Genomic DNA, 19355 nt, shown 5'->3' on the forward strand with positions numbered 1-19355 from the left:
TCCTTACATGCCGGACTACAACACAGGCACACGGTGCTACAGCCGCTGTGAAATCCTATATCACCCCGTATATCCCTGGGGATCAGCACTGTTAATATTGATGACCAGAGTCTGTGTCCCCGCTTGGTTATCAGGGTGCCTGAGCTACTGAATCCCGATCAGTAACATGCCTGGGTTGTAGTCCGGCATGTAAGGAGTTAAGTGACTTAGCTTGGCTTGTTTTCCCTGATTTTAGTGCATGTGCAGTTGCTGCAGAAGATACAGATCTTCATGCTACAGTGGTGTCCGATATATACTACAGTGCCAATGTCATGGACTAATCAGAGGCCAAGAGTACAGGCATGACCCCCCCCAATACCAGGACAGGCATGACCCTCCCCCCCTCATAAGAGGACAGGTATGCCCCCCTATAAGAGGACAGGCTTGACCCTCCCCCCCTCATAAGAGGATAGGCATGACCCCCCCCCAATAAGAGCATAGGCATACCTCCCCCTATAAGAGGACAGGCATGACCCCACTCCTATAGAAGGATAGGCATGACCCCCCTGTATAAGAGGACAAGCATGACCCCCCCCCCCCTCCTTTTTTTTTTTATAAGAGGACCAGAATGACCCTCCCCTCTCCTACAAGAGGGCAGACATGACCCCCCTATAAAAGGATAGGCATGACCCCTTCCCCCACAAGAGGACAGATATGACCCCCCCATAAAAGGACAGGCATTACCCCCCTCCCCCAATAAGAGTACAGACATGTCCTCCCTCCTACAAAAGGACAGACATGACCCCCCCCTTTTTTTTTCTTTTACAAGAGGACAGGAATGACCCTCCCCTTTCCTACAAGAGGACAGACATGATCCCCTATAAAAGTACAGACATGACTCCCCCTATAGGAGGATAGGCATGACCCCCCCCCCACAAGAGGACAGGAATGACTCTCCCCCTCTCCTACAAGGACAGATATGACCCCGCTATAAAAAAAACAGACATGACACCCGCCCTCCCCATAACAGTACAGACATGACCTCCTCTCCCCTATAAGAGAACAGACATAACCCCCCTCCTACAAAAGGACAGACATGACCCCCCCTTCCCTCCTATAAGAGAACAGGCTTGACACCCCCATCCTATAAGAGGACAGACATCTCCCCCCACACCTCCTATAAGAAGACAGATATGACCCCCCTGAATGTATGGCCAGGTGGAGTGTGGGTAATGCACCCCCCCCCCCCCAATGGTCTCCGGTCTCCATCCTCTCGGCAATGTCCCGGTGTAGGCGGCTAAAAACCAATACCCCCACACCCCCCTCCCGGTCACGCTTTTCAGCCATCTGGTCACACAGTTTCAAGAGGGCAGACAGCCCAACTCCACATGACACTGGCGGCTTCTTCAGGACTTCCCCCTCATGCAGTGCCAGCAGTAGGTCTGTCTGCATTGTCACCAGGTCCTTCAGGAAAGCGGCCACAGCCTGGCCCTGCTGCTGCCCACCGTTCTAGGTATAGCATAAAGATATGCATCTCCTGCAGCTACCGCTTGTTACAGGATACAGATCTTCATGCTACATCGGTGTCCTCTCCGTTAAGGGGAAAAAAAAGTAAATTTTGCTACTTGCCTGCAGGGCTAAATTTAATAAAGAACTACCTGCCCAGCGCCCATAACTGCATGTCCTGGGCATCGGGCACTAAGAATAGTGCATCCCTGTCCCACTGAGAAACCACATGTTAAACCTCAGCATGTAGTTACAATACATTAGCTTAATAAAAGCTGTAAGTTGAGCCAAGTCCTTGTTAAATAAGAACTTACCATCAAATGTGAATGGCAAATCAGAACTTGCCTCCATGGCTTTTTTTTCTTTGGGTTTGTCTTTTCCCTTTTTTGGTTTTACTTCTTCTTCCCCTTCCTCCTCAGCACTCTCTGCATTAGATTCCAAGTCAGAGAAATTATCTGAAGCATCACTGCCTTCATCATCTTCCTCTTCATTGTCATCATCTTCCTCCTTTTCACTTCCATCTTCTGCATCTTCATCTGCCTCACTACCCTCATTCCCAGTACCTGGTTCCTCCTCCTCCTTTTTATCTGTGTCTCCATTTTTTTCATCAGCCTCTTCTGACTTTGGTAGATTCATCTTCCCATCCTATGAATGCAAAAAAAAAATAAAACAAAAACAAAAAATGACACTAAGACAGTTATCAAGCCTTATTGTATCCAAATGAAGCTGGCACAGTGGGTCAGATGTATGAAGACTAGAGGAAAGTCGGTGAAGGTGCGTGTATCAACTAAATTGTCAAAAACAATTTCAAGGAGAAATCTGGAGGGGCATGCACATTCTAAAGCTACTTTAATTGCTTACTGCATGCTTATGCACGGTCTGAATGGGCAAAGCTCTGACAGCTCCGAGAATTGCTGGACCTTGTCCGTTCCCTTCTGCCTTCCCACAATGCAATTGGACCACCACTATGCTGGACTGTCTCACTGTTCCAAATTGAATGTATGGAAGGAAGAAGGGGACAGGCAAGTTCTGTCATAACAATGGGGTGCAGAAGCTTTGCTGGTTCATAACAGCCCAGAATCAAGGATAAAGGATGCAATTAAACCTGCCACAGGTATGCACAGGCACCTCTAGACATTTATTTTTTAAGTGACGGCTGAAGCGTATTATTGCTTTTTGTAATGCGCCTTGGGACGAAGAGATAATCATCTGACTTCAAATGACAGATTGACTGTAAGGATAAATCTCATTATGCCCATGTTACAGCTCTTGCAATGTAACGGAGAAAGGCCTGTGTGCACAGCAAGCGTCTAAGAGGGTATGACTGAAGGGAGTGCATTCAACCACAGTTTACAGTTGTAATGAAAACTGCTCCAGTGGTGTTCTATCTTTATAATGCCAATAATGATCTTTGAATTGTGTGTTATGGGTGCACACAATGTTAACCACTTGTGGACCAGCAACGTACCCATACGTTGCTGGACTGAGTGATTGTATCAGGATGATGAGTGCAGCTGCAGGCATCAATCCCATTATTGTTTTTTTCAGCCAGTGGTCAGCTTTCTTGTACAAGCAATCCTAGCAGCTAATTAGTCACTGGATTGCTTTTACAAGCAGCGAAAGGGGACGCCACCCCCCTCCCATGACTCTCTTGGGATCGCCTATCCCACCGAGTAACTAGAGAACGCAGCTGACAGTTCCACTGGCTGATCAGAGACAAGTCAGCTCTGACCATCTCTATGGTCTAAGAAACCAAAAGCAATGAGCATTTCATCACTTTCGGTTTCGTGGCTAGAGTTCACAAAAATAAAAAAAAGCTATAAACAGGATAGTGGAAAATCTCCTGTGTGCATAAAAACAGAAAATAAATATTTTTTAGCCATTGGGAGAAGATTCTCAGCATGGATGTTCCAAAAGCTGTTCCATTATAAAATTAGTATAAAGACATACTTTAAATATCCCTACTGGTTATTGTATAGGCTATGCATACATTTGCTAAAGCTTACCTTATAGGAAAGCATGAGGCGATCGTCTTTATCCAGTACGAACCCATCCATTAAATCATCTGCAGAGATGTGTTTGGGCTTCTTCTTAGACTTACCATCCTCCCCTCGCATTCGGCGTAGCCTCTCAGCCTGCATTTAAAAGCATACAACAGTTCAAAACCAAGAATTGCAATTCAAAGTCAGTCAGGAGACACATCCTAGCTAGCTAAATCTTTTAAGTTAGTATGCATAACTTCCAAAAAGGACTTTAAGTTAAGCCTGTCGAAATGCAGGCAGGTGTGTTCATCTGCGGATACTCTCCACCCTCTCAGAGCTCACTGCAGCTTCACTTGCAAAGACCAAAGCATGAGAAGGTAAAGAGGAAATCATTTTCAATTAACCACTTGACCTCCAAAAGATTTCCCCCCCTTCCTGACCATTCCATTTTTTGCAATACGGTGCTGCGTCGCTTTAAATGACAATTGGACAGACATGCAATGCTGTACTCAAATGAAATTTATGTCCTTTTTTCCCAAAAATAGAGCTTTCTTTTGATGGTATTTGATCCCCTCTGCATTTTTTCCTTTTTGCGCTACAAACAAAAAATATTGGTTTTTTTTTTCCAAAATTGTCGGTCTTTTTTTATTTTCTGTTATAAAACATATCCAATAAAAAAAAAATCTTAAAAATCAGATTTCTTCATAAATTTAGACCAAAATGTATTATACTACATATTTTTGGTAAACAAAAAATCCCAATAATTATATATTGATTAATTTGCTCAAAACTTATAGCGTTTTTTATACTAGTAACGGCGGCGATCAGCGACTTATAGCAAGACTGTGATAATGCGGCGGACATTTTTACACTGACACTTTGCAGGAACCAGTGATATGAATACAGGGATCAGTGCTACAAATATGAATGGACACTGTACTAACGACACTGGCTGGGAAGGGGTCAACATCTAAGGTGATCAAAGGGTTAAGTGTGTGCCTAGCTATGTGCTTGGTGTACACTACGTGGTGCTTTTACTATGGGCAGTGATGGATCGTGTTCTCAACTCTGCAGATAGCTCTGTTCTTCCCTGACCGCCGATGCCAGCGAGCAACTGCTTGCCGGGGCTTGCACAGTTTACAGTAGAGAACTTCCTCTGGCAGCGCGTAACCCCCCCCCCCCCCCCCCATGTGGCAAAAGTGCAAAATGACATTTATGTGATTCTAAACAGGAATGACACCCTGTAGCAGTAGAACTGCTATAGGGTGGAGGGTAAGTGGTTAATAACAGAGAAAGGGGAGTGAGCAGCTGAAAAGGAAGTTACTACATGTGACATTATTGACAATAACATAACCATAAACAAGCATATGCCATCTTTTAGAACTGGAATGCACAACTTTACAGGTAAGCAGGAGTACAATTACCATACCTCTAGTTTCTGAAGTCTCTCCTGTTCTTCCTTAGCAATCTCCTCTTCCGATTTCATCCTGTCTGAGGGCTGAGCCTTCATCTCAAATCCAAGCTCTCGAACAATCTTGTCATAGTCATCAGGCTGTGAAAACCCAAAACACACTCCATAAACAGAACAAAAAATTGCTATACAAAATGTTAAAACAAAAGAAAAAAAACTGCAATACAATTCCATTTAACAGAAATACAAATGACTATCTTCTATTTTGGGTAACATAAACGTTAAAAGGATAGATGTAATAGGCATAAACAAGAAGATAATGTAATGTAGGTCACCCAGCATGAGAACTGTAACTGTCCACTTTTGCCCACTAAGTGACACTGCGTACACATTGTGCTTACAGTGACACTTCTATCATCTCAGCCCAAACTGTCTCACCTTCAGTTCTGAACTTCAGTGCTGCCACCAGCAAGACAGCTCTGACATGAGGAAGCAAAGCCTTCTCCTCTACCAAGATGGCTACATCCACATACAGCACAGTGCAGAACAAAGCATGAAAAACCAGCAGGGAAAGATTAGCTGCACAAAGACTATATTAATCATATCGAATTACACATACTCATAGGATCTGTACATTTAGTGCCTTAAAGAGGTGTTCCAGTGAAAAAAAAAAAAAAAAGTCACTGCTGCTGACTTTAAAAAAACAGCCACTCACCTGTCCCTTGATCCTGCGGTGTCCTCCCTGCAGCCCGTTTCACCGTCAACTATGTGTTCCAGATGTCGGCATCTTCAGTGTGGGCACCTGGCTGCGACAGCTTGCGGCTCCACGGGTGCCCACTGCGTATGCGCAAGTAGCGCTGTGCTTTCTGAATGGTCGCATAGTCTTTTGGGTCCTGTCACATGTCCCAGAAGACTACGGGGGGGGGGGGGGGGGGGGTTGGAGGAAAACTTCCATTTCTGATCGCCTAGGTAATCACTGCGGAAGTGGGTACTTGTCAATTTCGGGTACACGCTTCCCAAAGATGCCAATCCTTAATGGGGAGCTGGGGACCAGTCCTTAAAGCGGAACTTCCCCTTTTGGGTGGAGATTCGCTTTAAATGACCTTCTGAATATTGCCGGGAACTAAAAATTACTTCATGAAGGACTAAAAACAGATCTTTTTACACATGAATTTACATCTCTTGTTAAAAAGTCATTGCGGTACCATCTAGCACACCACAGCTCACCTTTGGTTTTTCAGCTTCAGCCTTCCTCTCAGATTTAGGAGTCTTATGAGCAAGCAACGTCTGTATAGCTTTCCAGTCAGTGTCTAGTTTTTCGGTCAGCTCCATGGCCTTCTCTCTTTGACTCTGCCTCTCTCTCTGTTAAAACAGAAAATATTAAAACAGCAGAAAAGTAAAAACATCAAAGCAAGAAATTCCTAAAATTTTTGTGAAGCAAAATTACCCCCACAGATTTCTACAGAGGAAGTCCAAAGGAAGCTTAGCAGCAGGGTGATCAGTTCCAACCCTGGCAAGGCTGAACTACTTGTTTCATCTGCCTGAAAATCCTCCATATTTTGCTTAGGAGAATCCAATAGAGCAGAGGTGCCAAACACAAGGCCCGTGGGCCAAATCTGGCCCTCCAGGCCATTTCACCTTGTCTAAGCAGTCGGCAGCAAAGAGAATAGAACTCCACTGCCAAATCCTGCACCTCTCAGTGCAGCTGCCTCCCCTGGTCTCAGCATTCAGCAGACTCTGGTAACTGACTCCACTCCTCCTCTGGTGCTCCTCAAGACCCTGCACTTTCTGCTTTCCAGTTCTGCCCCCAAAGAGGGTGCACGGTGATGTTAGAGAGGGTGTGGGATTCTTGACATCTGATGTAATGGGGGGTGGGGTGCTCTGGACATCTAGTCTTACAGATAATACCGGCCCTTTGAGGGCAACCATAATGCTGATGCAGCCAGCGATCAAATGGAGTTTGACACCCCTGCACTAGAGGGTATAATATTCTTGTACCTGTAACCTTCTACTGTATACACAATGGGAATATATAGAAAAAAACTCATTCAGGTCATTTCCTGTCCCACTGACACCCTAGAGCAGAGCAGGAAGTGAGGGAACATCTCCCAAACAGGACAAACATGGACAGTAATAAAGATGTGACTGAGGTTCTGACCCTGTATTACCTTAAATTTAAAAAAAACTAGAATTTTTGTTTTACTAGTGATAGATCCATTCTTTTCCTACACATAGGAAAACTTTCATATTGCCTACCTTGCACTAGCAATTTGGTTATGGATAAAATACTAAAGGGCTAGATCCACCTTTAGGTTTTATCGCTGCCCATATCCATTTGCTATAAATTTCTCCTTACTTCCTGTCCTTGCAACACATTAGAAAGTAAGGACATCTCCGCAACAGATGACGCAAACCTTACAGTGTTTTCTTTTCCCATTCTACTTATAGAAGTGCATTCCATGCTGTCTGAGTTCCTGTGGTAGAGATTCTGATTACTTCTTTTTCAGCAATAAGAAACCTTCAAGAACAGAAAAAGGCACTAAAACCCTGACAGATTTTAAGAGGTTAAAGTTCAACTTGTAGGTAAAGAAAAAAAGAGGTTTTGCCTTCAATTCTACCTTATTAAGACAAAAAGCAATGTGCAAAGTATGGTCACCTATAGCAAGCAGTGAGAAATCATCTTCCACTGCTGCAGGTTGGAGCACTATGCACTTTACCAAGACTCCAAGTACAGTGCCTTCAAAAAGTATTCATACCCTTTGAAATTTTCCACATTTTGCCATGTTACAACCAAGTGTGGCGTGCATTTGTATTCAGCCCTCCGGAGTCAATACTTTGTAGATCCACATTTCGCTGCAGTTACAGCTGCAAGTCTTTTTGGAGATGTCTCTACAAGCTTTGCACATCTAGAGAGGGACATTTTTGCCCATTCTTCTTTGCAAAATAGCTCAAGCTCTGTCAGATTGGATGGAGAACGTCTGTGAACAGCAATTTTCAAGTCTTGCCACAGATTCCCAATTGGATTTAGATCTTCCTTTGTGAGTGCATCAAGTTGTGACTATTAAAACATTGTTTTTAATACTACTCCTAGATTGCACTTGATCTACTTTTCCCTTGGATATTTTTTTATAACCTAACCTGCTTTAAATTTCTCCACAATTTTATCCCTGACCAGTCTGGTTTGTTCCTTGGCCTTCATGGTGCTGTTTGTTCACTAATGTTTTCTAACAAACCTCTGAGGGCTTCACAGTGAAGCCCTCAGAGGTTTGTAGATGTGAAAACTATGCTGTAAGTCTGTATCTGTATGCATGGTTTAAATAGAAATATGATAAAGTAATTGAGCCATCCTGTAAAAGAAGAACATTTATACTTTGGTTTAAAGTGGGTGTTGTGTTAAATCTTCACGCTCTTAAAAGAACTAGGAGTGTGCTGCTAATCAACACTCCTGGGTGTGATGGATGCCTGTGCCCCCTGCAGGGAGCTGTAGTTTCTCCTGCCAGCTGCTACATCACTATTGTGTTTTGTAGTGACAGAGAAGTTCTGGTGGGCAGAACCACAGGGCACAGTAGGGAATTTGGTGTTTGAGACAGCCGGAATTGTCAGTAAGGAGTGTGGCATGCAGGTCTTCAGCAGAACGTAGATTGAGCACACTGCATGTAGAAAACAACTTATTTTACAGGACGGATCAGTTTTTTCTGTAGTAACAAGGCCACTTCAAGAGATAAAGTACAGCTTTTTTTTGTTAATTTAATGTGGATAAAGATATATTCCGCCTCAAACAGCACAAACCTTCTCAGATTTTGATTTAGCGATCAGCTCTTCAATTAGCTCTTTACGGGTTTTTGTTTTTTCTGGCTCCTCCTCTTTCTGTTCAGAAGGAGCTTTCTTCCTGAGCAGCCCTCCTCCACCAAAATGAGAAGCTGTCAGCGCAGCTGTAATATAAAATAAAAAAAAAATTATGTCTTCTGAATATGTGGTAGGAAGCGCCTAGTACAAAAGTTCATCTCCCTAAAATTCTTTCAGAACATATATTCGTTACAAGCTTCAGATACAGTCAGTATATTTCAGGAGAAATGACCTCCCTCCCTTCTTCAGGGGTCTGTAGGAGAGCATGAATTTTTGCTGGATAAGAGCTGGTATGTCACAATGATAATGTTACCAGCCAGTTAAATGCTAATTCATAACCTCCTTTGGTTTCACTTTTTCTACACAGATTGATAATTATATAAAACTGCTGAAAAAGCCACTGGAAATTTAGAAATGTAAATTTCTGATTCAAAATAAAATCGACTGTTTTCTAAAACCACCAAAAAGGAACCAAATAACATATTAGATTTCCATTACTTATAAATAATGCAAATGGTGGGCCTCTATACACATTTGATATTGGTGTGTAAGGCTACCAGATATTTTATGAATTTGGCTAATTGCTTTCAACATCTATTCATGTGACTGTAGGAGACAGCCTGTAAGGAGAAAGCAAGTGGAAAGCGCACATGCTTTTTCTGACAGCAATAAGAATCCGCAATTGCTTAAATCTTTGCAAAATATATAACGGACATGTAGAGGTCTGCTTTTATATTCTCAGCAAAGACGGCATTGCTCTTTACAGCTTAACCCAAGTCTAAACCTTAAAGCGGAGTTCCACTCAAAAGTGGAAGCTCCGCTTATTTGCCTCCCCCCTCCACTGCCATATGTGGCACCTTTTGAGGGGAAGGGGAGAGCAGGTACCTGGTTTTGACAGGAATCCTGCACCCACCTTCGGCTCAGTTCGTCGTGGCAAAGTGAGCTGGAAGTTCGGCCCCCTCCTTGCTCCCACAGTCTCCTGGGACCTTTCACAGGTCCCAGTAAACTGCCGGACCAATCAGGAGGCACGGCGCGACTCACACATACGCAGTGGGAACCAGACTGTGAAGCTGCAAGCTGTCACAGCCTGGTGCCCACAGTAGAGATGCCAGCGCTGTGCAGGACAGGAGAGAAGGGACTGCGCAGGTGAGTACATCACTGGACCCCAGGACAGGTAAGTGTGTGTATATTAAAAGTCAGCAGCTACAGTTTTTGTAGCTGCTGACTTTTAATAAATACAAAAACGGCTGGAACTCCACTTTAATACTTAGAATAGCCATAATCTAAATACCTAGATTACTTTCACACTGTGAATATGTACAACAGCTTCTGTGAATAAAACACAATCTCAAAATGGAGGACAATCAGATGACTGATACGTCTGCCTCCTCCACTCATAGTTCGTCTTTTATTCATTGAAATTGTAGTATAGCTTCTATGAATGGAGCTGCTAGGTAGAAAGGGCAGGCGTAGTCAGGCTCTCTTGATGAGAGCCCTAGACAGCAACTTAGTTGTATTTGGAAGATTACAGCGACACTGCATGTGGTGAGAGTGACAGGACAGAGGAACATTTTCACTAACAGAAGAGGAATCAGCACAAGAGACACATCCTATTGACTGTAAGTTATGTTCCTTGTGCTGATTTTCACATTAATTATTCATGGAAGGGTTTTATCAATCTTTCAATGTCGTTACTCACCAGATAGCGCCCCCCTTTCATCTGTATCACTGTCACTATCCACAGGGTCATTCAGCTTTTCCAGCAAAGCCAGAGACTGTCCATAGTGAGTCAATTCCTCCTCTTCATTAAGGTTGTATATAGTCTTCTTGTCAACATTTCTCTATAAGAATAAAACATGTTAAATCATCTACAACAATAAAAAGATATGCAAATGAGGAGTGGGGATCTGACATCACCCCTACACTCCATAATTCTCACAGGAATGTTTTTAACATGTAATGACTGTTAGAGGCACTGGTAATCCAAATACTAATTTCTTTCCCAAATACGATTTCTCTTATCCCCTCCCACCCCCAAATCTTCATATACCTAGTCACAACCTACCATCTATTTACATGTAGGTGGTCTTTAGGGAACCTGAGTCCCATTACACACCTTACATCCCATTTTCTCACTTAGGGCCCACCATTTCTATGTTACTATCTCATTTGTATGAATGTACTTGTCTGCATGGAATGGATGTAACCTCACCAAATGCTAACTGGCTGTGACTGTATCTGTAGTATGTAAACCCTGACTTCTGATTCTTTGCTTAAACAAAGTTTTAAAAATTAAAGGTGCAGCGCATACTTCCATCCACACCTCTCTCTCAGATATAGAGAAATATTGTCTAGATGCATTCAGACAGCATATTCCATTGGGGAATAGACACTTACAGGATGTTTTCCTTAACCACATCATATATCATAAACAACATCAGACAATAAATATGTTTTATTTTATGTCTGCAACACAGCAGAATCAGTCTGAAAACAAGCTGCATTAGCCCACAGACACAGGCCCATACAGTGTTTCCTATGGGGCTCTGAGGTCCACTGATGATTCTACTTGGAGATGTTCAGGTGAGACATCCTTTACTCTGCTATGTAACACTTAGACACATGAAACCGCAAACAACATTCCTCCACGGTCTTCTCTTACCTGTCGCTCCATTGCAAATCTCTTCATCATCTTCTCCTCCGGAGTGAGTTTGGTGTCATATTCCCCAAATCGCTTATCCATAAATATGCTGGCCTTCCCCCTCTGCTGGTATTCTTTCAGGAGTGTTTCCTTGCGCTACAATACAACAAAATGTTACATTTATTTTATTCATATTACATCTATTATGGAGAACTGGGAAGTTCCACAGTGCTTTACAAAGAACACAGCTCACAGTCATGCAACCACCACAGTCAGAATCTCAGGCAACCCTCAAAGAATCAGTCCACCCAAAAATGACCTTTCAGCTTATCATACATACTGGTGTTTATGTTCTCACGGAACGTGACCTATGTATATCTGCCACACTTGTCTTCTTCATTGAATTTATATTCAAAAGAATGTAAGAGGAGGAGGAGTAAAAGCCACCTTGGAGTAAAAAGAGGAAGGAGGAGTGAGACTGCTGGATAAGAACAGAACTAGGAATTAGAATGGAGAAATGGCATGACTGAAATGACTAAACCATAAGAGATGCCAACAGGTGATGAATGGCTGTAGGCTGCTCCTCCAACATTAGCAATAGGGATGAGCTCAGGCGTGATCAGAACCTAGACTGAAACAACCTGAGGGATTCCACCAGGAAGCTGCCACTGTATTTGGCCAATCATAAGCAGCTGATGTGTGGCATATATACATGCAGCTGCAAAGCAGGGAATGCCTCAACCACTTAGGATTGGCCAAAGTGCAGTGGTAGTTTTCTGGCAGGATCACTCAGGTGAGTTTGTACTAGAATACAAACACACCTGTGCTGATGCCTGCTAACAAACCACTCAGTGTCTGCCAATCCCTCTGCTGGCCCCTGCGAGCCCAGTGTATAACATTAAAAATACCATCAACAACACACGATACCATCCACAATTCTGCCCCCAGCTACATCAACAACCTCATCTCAACATATCGCCCACACCATCCTCTGAACTCTTCCCCAAGACCTCTTGCTGTCTTCCTCATGTTCACTTCCAGGACTTTTCCAGAGCCACTCCCATCTTCTGGAACTCCCTACCCCAATCTATTTGGCTATCTCCTACTCTGTCCTCCTTTAGCTGATCTCTAAAATCTCGTCTCTTCAGGGAAGCTTACCCTGCCTACTTTCTCCATTAATTCATCCTCAGTCCCCATTCACCCTGCTGTAGCACAATGTCAGGTGTCCCACCCTGCAGCCACATGTATGCCTCTGTTGTCTATAATTGGCTGCCAGTTTTGACAGCTTCCCAGCAGGATAGCTCAAGCGGTTTCAGACTCATTTACAAACACATCTGAGCTTATACACTGGTTATGATCACACATGGGCTTGGGCATCCTCTGAACTCACCTCTATCAAATTCACTTTTTTTTCCAAGCAGCAGGGTCATTTCACATCCCACAGCAAACAGAAACAAAGGGTCAGGCTGCTGGGAACCTAAGTGCCCTTACATGGTCACATACCCACCTTTAGATATTGCCATTGGAAAAGATGGGTATGTGTCTATATAAGCATACCAATGTCACCAGCATCCCACCCCTTTGTTTACGTGTGCTGCAGGGTGGGAAATAACCTGGCTTGCAGCTGAAGGGGGAAAAAAAAAAAAAGAGTGATATTGATGTTCAGATACAGATATGGTCAGAGTAGCTCAAAAAGGTTGGAATCTAAGAACAGAATGCATAGACAGGCATGCATGCTGGGGGTGCAGTGCTGAGCTCAGGCATGTTCGGATCGTTGTCCGAACCCACCTGAGCTAAGCGGTCAGGATGCTGTCATTGCAGACTGCCAATCATAAGAAGCTGAGGCACGTATACATTGCGCAGTTGCAGGGCGGGGAATACCTCTGCTGGCTCTGACTGGCTGGGACAGCTCAGGTGGGATCCAGCTCGTGTCCAAACACTCCTGTGCTCATCGCTGGTCATGCCCAGACATGAACCTGGGCGTCCTCTGCACTTCTCTATGGGAACATCAAAATTGCACTTTTTCTTTTACCTCCAATCAGATTCAGGCATGGTCATTTCCCACCCCGTAGCAAACATAAACAAAGGGGCAGGATGCTGGGGTCCTAAGTGCCCTTATATGGACATATGCCCATCTTTACCCAATGACTTAACCAATTAAGCTCCAGAAGACTTGACCTCCTTCATGACCAGGCCATTTTTTGGCTATTTGGCATTGCGCTACTTTAACTGCCAATTGTGCGGTCATGCAACACTGTAAGCAAATGGAATTTATATAATTTATTTCACACATTTTGGAGATTTTTGTGGTATATGATCGCCACTGGGTTTTTTATTATATAAATGAAAAAAGACCTACATTTTTTTTAAAAATATTTATTTTTTACTTTCTGCTGTAAAACATATCCAATAAAAAAAATGTAAAAATCAAATTTCTTCACAAATTTAGGCCAAAATGTATTCTGCTACACGTCTTTGGTAAAAAAAAAAAAAAAAAAAATCCCAATACGTGTATATTTATTGGTTTTTGTGAAAATTATAGTGTCTACAAACAATGGTATATATATTAGAATTTATGTAGCTTTTACTTTCTGACTGCCCATCACATTTCTTGAGGTGCTAATATGCCAGGACAGTACAAAGACCCCCCAAATGACGTAATTACCCCAAGACCCCTTTTTAGGACGTAATTACCCCAAGGAATTTGGTGAGAGGAATTCTGAGTCCATGGAACATTTTATTTTTTTGCCACAAATGAAGGGCCCTGATGATCAGTGTCGATCTCCTCTGTGACAGCATGAGGAAAGTGCTGCTGATAACCGGCAACTGTATTTACTTTGTGATCTCCTGTGTCATTGGACACGGCTGATCACGTGGTAAAAGGCAGCTGTGATTGGCCTTTTACCTCATTACATGATCAGCTGTGTCCGTAAGACACAGTGATCATGGAGAACGCCAGGTGCACGCCCCTGGGGGACGCACGGGAGGGTACAATCTGGGAGGAAGTCATATGGCGCCCTCCCAGAACTGGGTAACCGCGCTGTAGCCCACATTTGGCTATAGTGCAGTTACCAAGTGGTTCAACTCACTTAGTGCCTTATCTGCCTTAAATTAGCCTCAGAATTAATATGTGTTCGGTTTTAAAAAGATGAGGTGAGAACCCTAGGTGGCACCCGACCAGTGAAGTCAGGGGTAGACTGGGCTGGGGGCAGGACAGCAGCCAAGAGTGGCATGAGAGGACTCACCTCACTGAGCTTCCACTGCCGACCTTTCAAAAGCTCCATGCGCACTGGGCTTAAAGAAACGCTGAAACAGAGCGTTTTTATATACAGTTTAGGAGAGATTGGTGTTTTTCTGCCAAAAAGCACCAATGAAACACGCAAACCAGAAGTTATTTCCTGCCTCTAATTGTCGAGCTTACAATATGTCTCTAATCATCCTAATGTGAATGGACACATAGAAAAAGACTGAGCTGCTTCTACTGGCAAAACTCCTGTAGAAGCAACGATTTTTAAGCCAGTGTGCATGGAGCCCAATTCTTTTTTTGCGGCTGCATTACCGTCAACGTTGGCTCCTGCATCCACACGTAGCTGCCTGTGTCCCTGCAGAGCCCTCCAGCAGAACAGAGAAGAAGGAGCAGGACCGACTCTCAAACATGGCGCCACCTTGGCAATGCCACAGAGAACCCCACAAAGTGCTGTGAAAAAGGACTACAGTGTCCTTACAGTAGTGATCAGGGCAAGCCTGCAAAAGCAGCCAGCTAAGGAGCCAGCCAGGAAGGACATGTTTTATGCACACAGGTTGACCTCTGCATCCACTGCTGGGGAGGATGCACAAGACATGCAGGAGGACACGGGGAGTGGGGGATTGCATTACTGTCCAACACCCTGCATCCCATGTCCTGTGTTTTGTCCCCCAGAATCTTTGGTGACCTACACCCTTTTCCAGTACCCTACACCCCATGCTCTGCGTTCTGCACTCTTCTCCTGCACCCCATGTTCTGGGGTGACCTGCACCCCATGTCCTGCATTCTGCACACTGTACCCTTTCTCTGCATTTCATGTGCTGCATTCTGCACCTTGCACTTCACAAATTACTCGCAAACTACTTACCTTTCCCCGAGTGCTGACAACCCATGCTACGCTAAAAATAAAAAAACTTTTTTAGCTCCTAGATTCAAAGCAAATTTGTTAAGCCCTGGGTTTGTGAGAAAGTCACAGCGCCTACAGAATATGGTATATATACTGGAATTTTCATACTAGTAATGGAGACGATCAGCAATTTATAGTGGGACTGTGATAGTGCAGTGGGCAATCTGACACTAACTGATGCTTGGTGAGAACTGATTAAATGATGCTGATATGATGCTCACCTGTGACACTAATACGGTGATCACTGATAATACTATACACGGACACTGTCTGGAAAGGGGTTAACATCCAGGGGCAAAGGGTTAACTGTGTACCTAACAATGTGTAATGTGTGCTGCTTTGTGTTTTTTTTTTCCACTGCTTTGCAGGAAATAAAAACAAGCACATCTCTGTTCCCTTAGTTGTTAGTAAACACAGGCCTCTGAACTGTCATTCGCTAAGCCAATCAGCAAATCCCGGTCATAAATCATTGGCCAGGGGCTGCTGATTGGCTTGTACTGTAGCGAATGACAGCACAGAAGGGGCGGCGTGTGCCCCCTACCTGGAAATGCACATGTATGTGATCTTGCGCAGCACGGCTGCTATCCTGCAGTAAATCTGTGGTAGGTGGTCTGCAAGCAGTTAATATGGGCATGTGACTATAAAAGGTAGTGACATCACCAGCATCCCACCCCTTCACTTACATCTGCTGTGAGGAGAGGAATGGTTCGGCCTGCAGCTGGTTGAAGGGAAATATTGGTATGATTTTCATATTTGGCTAGAGATGAGTTCAGAGGACACCCGAGTCATGAAATAAGGTTGGAATCTGTGATGAGAGCAGAATGCAGAGACATGCATGGATACTGGACAGGGTTCTATATACACTGCTCAAAAAAATTAAAGGAACACTTTGAAAACACATCAGATCTCAATGGGGAAAAATCTCCTGCTGGATATCTATACTGCTATGGACTGGGTAATGTGTTAGGAACGTAAGGATGCCCCATCAGTTGATGGAAATGAAAATGATCAACCTACAGAGGACTGAATTCAAAGACACCCGAAAATCAAAGTGAAAAAATGTAGCAGCAGGCTAGTCCATCTTGATGAAATGCATTGCAGCAACTCAAAATGGTGCTCAGTAGTTTGTGTGGCCCCCACGTGCTTCTATGCATGCCTGACAACGTTGGGGCATGCTCCTTAATGAGATGGATGATGTCCTGGGGCATTTCCTCCCAGATCTGGACCAGGGCATCACTGAGTTCCTGGACAGTCTGAGGTGCAACCTGGTGTCGTCGGATGGACCGAAACATGATATCCCAGAGGTGTTCTATTGGATTTAGGTCAGGCGAGCGTGGGGGCCATTCAATGGTATCAATTCCTTCATCCTCCAGAAACTGCCTGCATACTCTCCCCACATGAGGCTGGGCATTGTCATGCACCAAGAGGAACCCAGGACATACTGCACCAGCGTAGGGTCTGACAAAGGTTCCAAGGATTTCATCCGATACCTAATGGCAGTCAGGGTGCCATTGTCTAGCCTGTAAAGGTCTGTGCATCCCTCCATGGATATGCCCCCCCCCCCCAGACCATCACTGACCCACCACCAAAACGGTCATGCTGAACGATGTTACAGGCAGTAGAACGTTCTCCACAGCTTCTCCAGACCCTTTCATGTCACGTGCTCAGGGTGAACCTGCTCTCATCTGTGAAAAGCACAGGAGCCAGTGATGGACCAGCCAATTCTGGTGTTCAATGGCAAATGCCAATCCAGCTCTATGGTGCCGGGCAGTGAGCACAGGGCCCACTAGAGGACCTCAGGCCACCCTCATGAAGTCTGTTTCTGATTGTTTGGTCAGAGACATTCACACCAGTGGCCTGCTGGAGGTCATTTTGTAGGGCTCTGGCAGTTCTCATCCTGTTCCTCCTTGCACAAAGGAGCAGATCCCGGTCCTGCTGATGGGTTAAGGACCTTCTACAGCCCTGTCCAGCTCTCCTAGAGTAACTGCCTGTCTCCTGGAATCTCCTCCATGCTCTTGAGACTGTGCTGTGAGACACAGCAAACCTTCTGGCAATGACACGTATTGATGTGCCATCCTGGAGGAGTTGGACTGCCTGTGCCACCTCTGTAGGGTCCAGCTATGTCCTCATGCTACCAGTAGTGACACTGACCCTAGCCAAATGCAAAACTAGTGAAAAACAGAAAAGATGAGTAAGGAAAAAAATGTCAGTGGCCTCCACCTGTTTGACCCCCAAAACCTCCATTCCTGTTTTGGGGGTCATCTCATTGTTGCCCATCTAGTGCACCTGTTGTTAATTCCATGAACAGCTGAAGCTGATTAACAACCCCCCTGATACTTACCTGACCAGATCAATATCACAGGAGATTCACTGACTTGATGCTGAACTGTGATCACAAAGTGTTCCTGTCGTGTATAAATCCTGTGTAATCGTCATACAAGCACATTCATTCTCTATCACCACACACCAGAAGACTAGCCCCGGCTCACCTTCTTGATGGCTTTAGACTTGGACACCCCCGGCAGCCCCACATCATGCTTGCTCTTCCTGCCCAGCACATTGAACTTCTGCTTGTTGACCTTCACTTCGAACGGGTTGTCCCGGACCTCGCTGCGGGCTTTCCCCACCTTCACTGCAGCGGCGCCGGCTAGGGGCTTCTTCCCCTTCTTGTTATTCTTCCCCATGTCTGCCCAGTCCTCCTAGCACAGCACACACGTGGGTTCTCCGCCGGGACCGGAAGTGAACTGAACCTGCTGGATACGCTCTGGCCGGCAACGTGGCGAACTTCCGGACTCGATGGTAGCCGCTCCAAGACAAGTGTTTACCTGTGACTGCGCAGCCGCCGTTCTGCTTCTAATGTGAAGTGCGAACTGCTCTGTACTGCACCATAATAACCAATCACATTCCACATTCCACGTTGTACAGGCTCTTTTGACAACCAATGCAGCCCTATGGAACGAATTAATGACACAATGATGGCACTGAGTAGACTAAGGTTGCAGGAATGGGGTAATGGGATAGCAAAGTCTACAAATAGTCCCATAAAAACCAAAATTGTGAACAAAGGGAATATATATGTCACTAAAAAGGCCTCTATAGCTTGGTGTCAGCTCCTTCAACGAGGATTGGATCTACACTCTGTAACAAAAGGGGAACACGAGAAGCGCCACCACCAAAGTGTAGTATTAAAAGATGAGATGTGTTTAAATTGCACCCACATCTATTGGAAAGTACAGACAAAACACAAAACCAGCATCCAATGGAGGACCGCAGAGCTCGGCAGGGTCACGGCTGGGCCGAAAGAGTGGAGACCGGGGTGTGTGGGCCGGGCTGGTTCTGGCCCTGGTGGTGTCCATGGCCACAGCAGGTATAGCCGGGGTAAGCCGCACAGTCTTCAGGGAGTGGAGAGCACACCACCAACGGAGTGGATGACAAGCCGAAGATGCACAGACTTCCACTGTGTGATGTGGGAAGGGACACATCCTTCATTTAGGTTCCACGCCCCCCCATGTGCAATGCTGTACCCAAATGAAATTTGTCATTCTTTTCACACAAAGAGTATTTGCTCACCACTGGGTTTTTTAGTTTTTCTGATATAAATGAAAAAAGACTAAACATTTTAAAAAAAACAATATTTTTTACTTTCGGTTATAAAAAAAAATATATAGTTAATTCAAAGTTAGTCATAAATTTAGGACAAAATGTATTCTGCTACATGTCTTTGGTTAGAAAAAAATCCCAATACCTTGGTTTATGTAACAGTTATAGCGTCTACAGACGATGGTATATACAGTTGTGTTCACAATAATAGCAGTGTGTTGAAAAAAGTGAATAAAGCT

General features: G+C 44.5%; 1 protein-coding gene across 1 annotated transcript in view; it reads right to left on the bottom strand.

The window, feature by feature from the left end:
- NOP14 (NOP14 nucleolar protein) overlaps positions 1 to 18269 on the bottom strand; it is a 44986-nt gene extending 26717 nt beyond the window's left edge. The window contains exons 1-8 of the mRNA XM_089691555.1: positions 18006 to 18269; positions 11387 to 11521; positions 10424 to 10565; positions 8668 to 8810; positions 6106 to 6240; positions 4897 to 5019; positions 3492 to 3620; positions 1800 to 2130 (exon numbers count right to left, since the gene is read on the bottom strand). Of these exons, the coding sequence (XP_089547681.1) occupies positions 1800 to 2130; positions 3492 to 3620; positions 4897 to 5019; positions 6106 to 6240; positions 8668 to 8810; positions 10424 to 10565; positions 11387 to 11521; positions 18006 to 18200 (1333 nt within the window). The 5' untranslated portion in view covers positions 18201 to 18269. The remainder of the gene's footprint in view (positions 1 to 1799; positions 2131 to 3491; positions 3621 to 4896; positions 5020 to 6105; positions 6241 to 8667; positions 8811 to 10423; positions 10566 to 11386; positions 11522 to 18005) is intronic.
- Between the last annotated feature and the right edge of the window lie 1086 nt (positions 18270 to 19355).

Source organism: Staurois parvus, unplaced genomic scaffold (assembly GCF_062004578.1).
Source record: "Staurois parvus isolate SC_StPar_1 unplaced genomic scaffold, SC_StPar_1.0 ptg000564l, whole genome shotgun sequence".
Taxonomy (NCBI): domain Eukaryota; kingdom Metazoa; phylum Chordata; class Amphibia; order Anura; family Ranidae; genus Staurois; species Staurois parvus.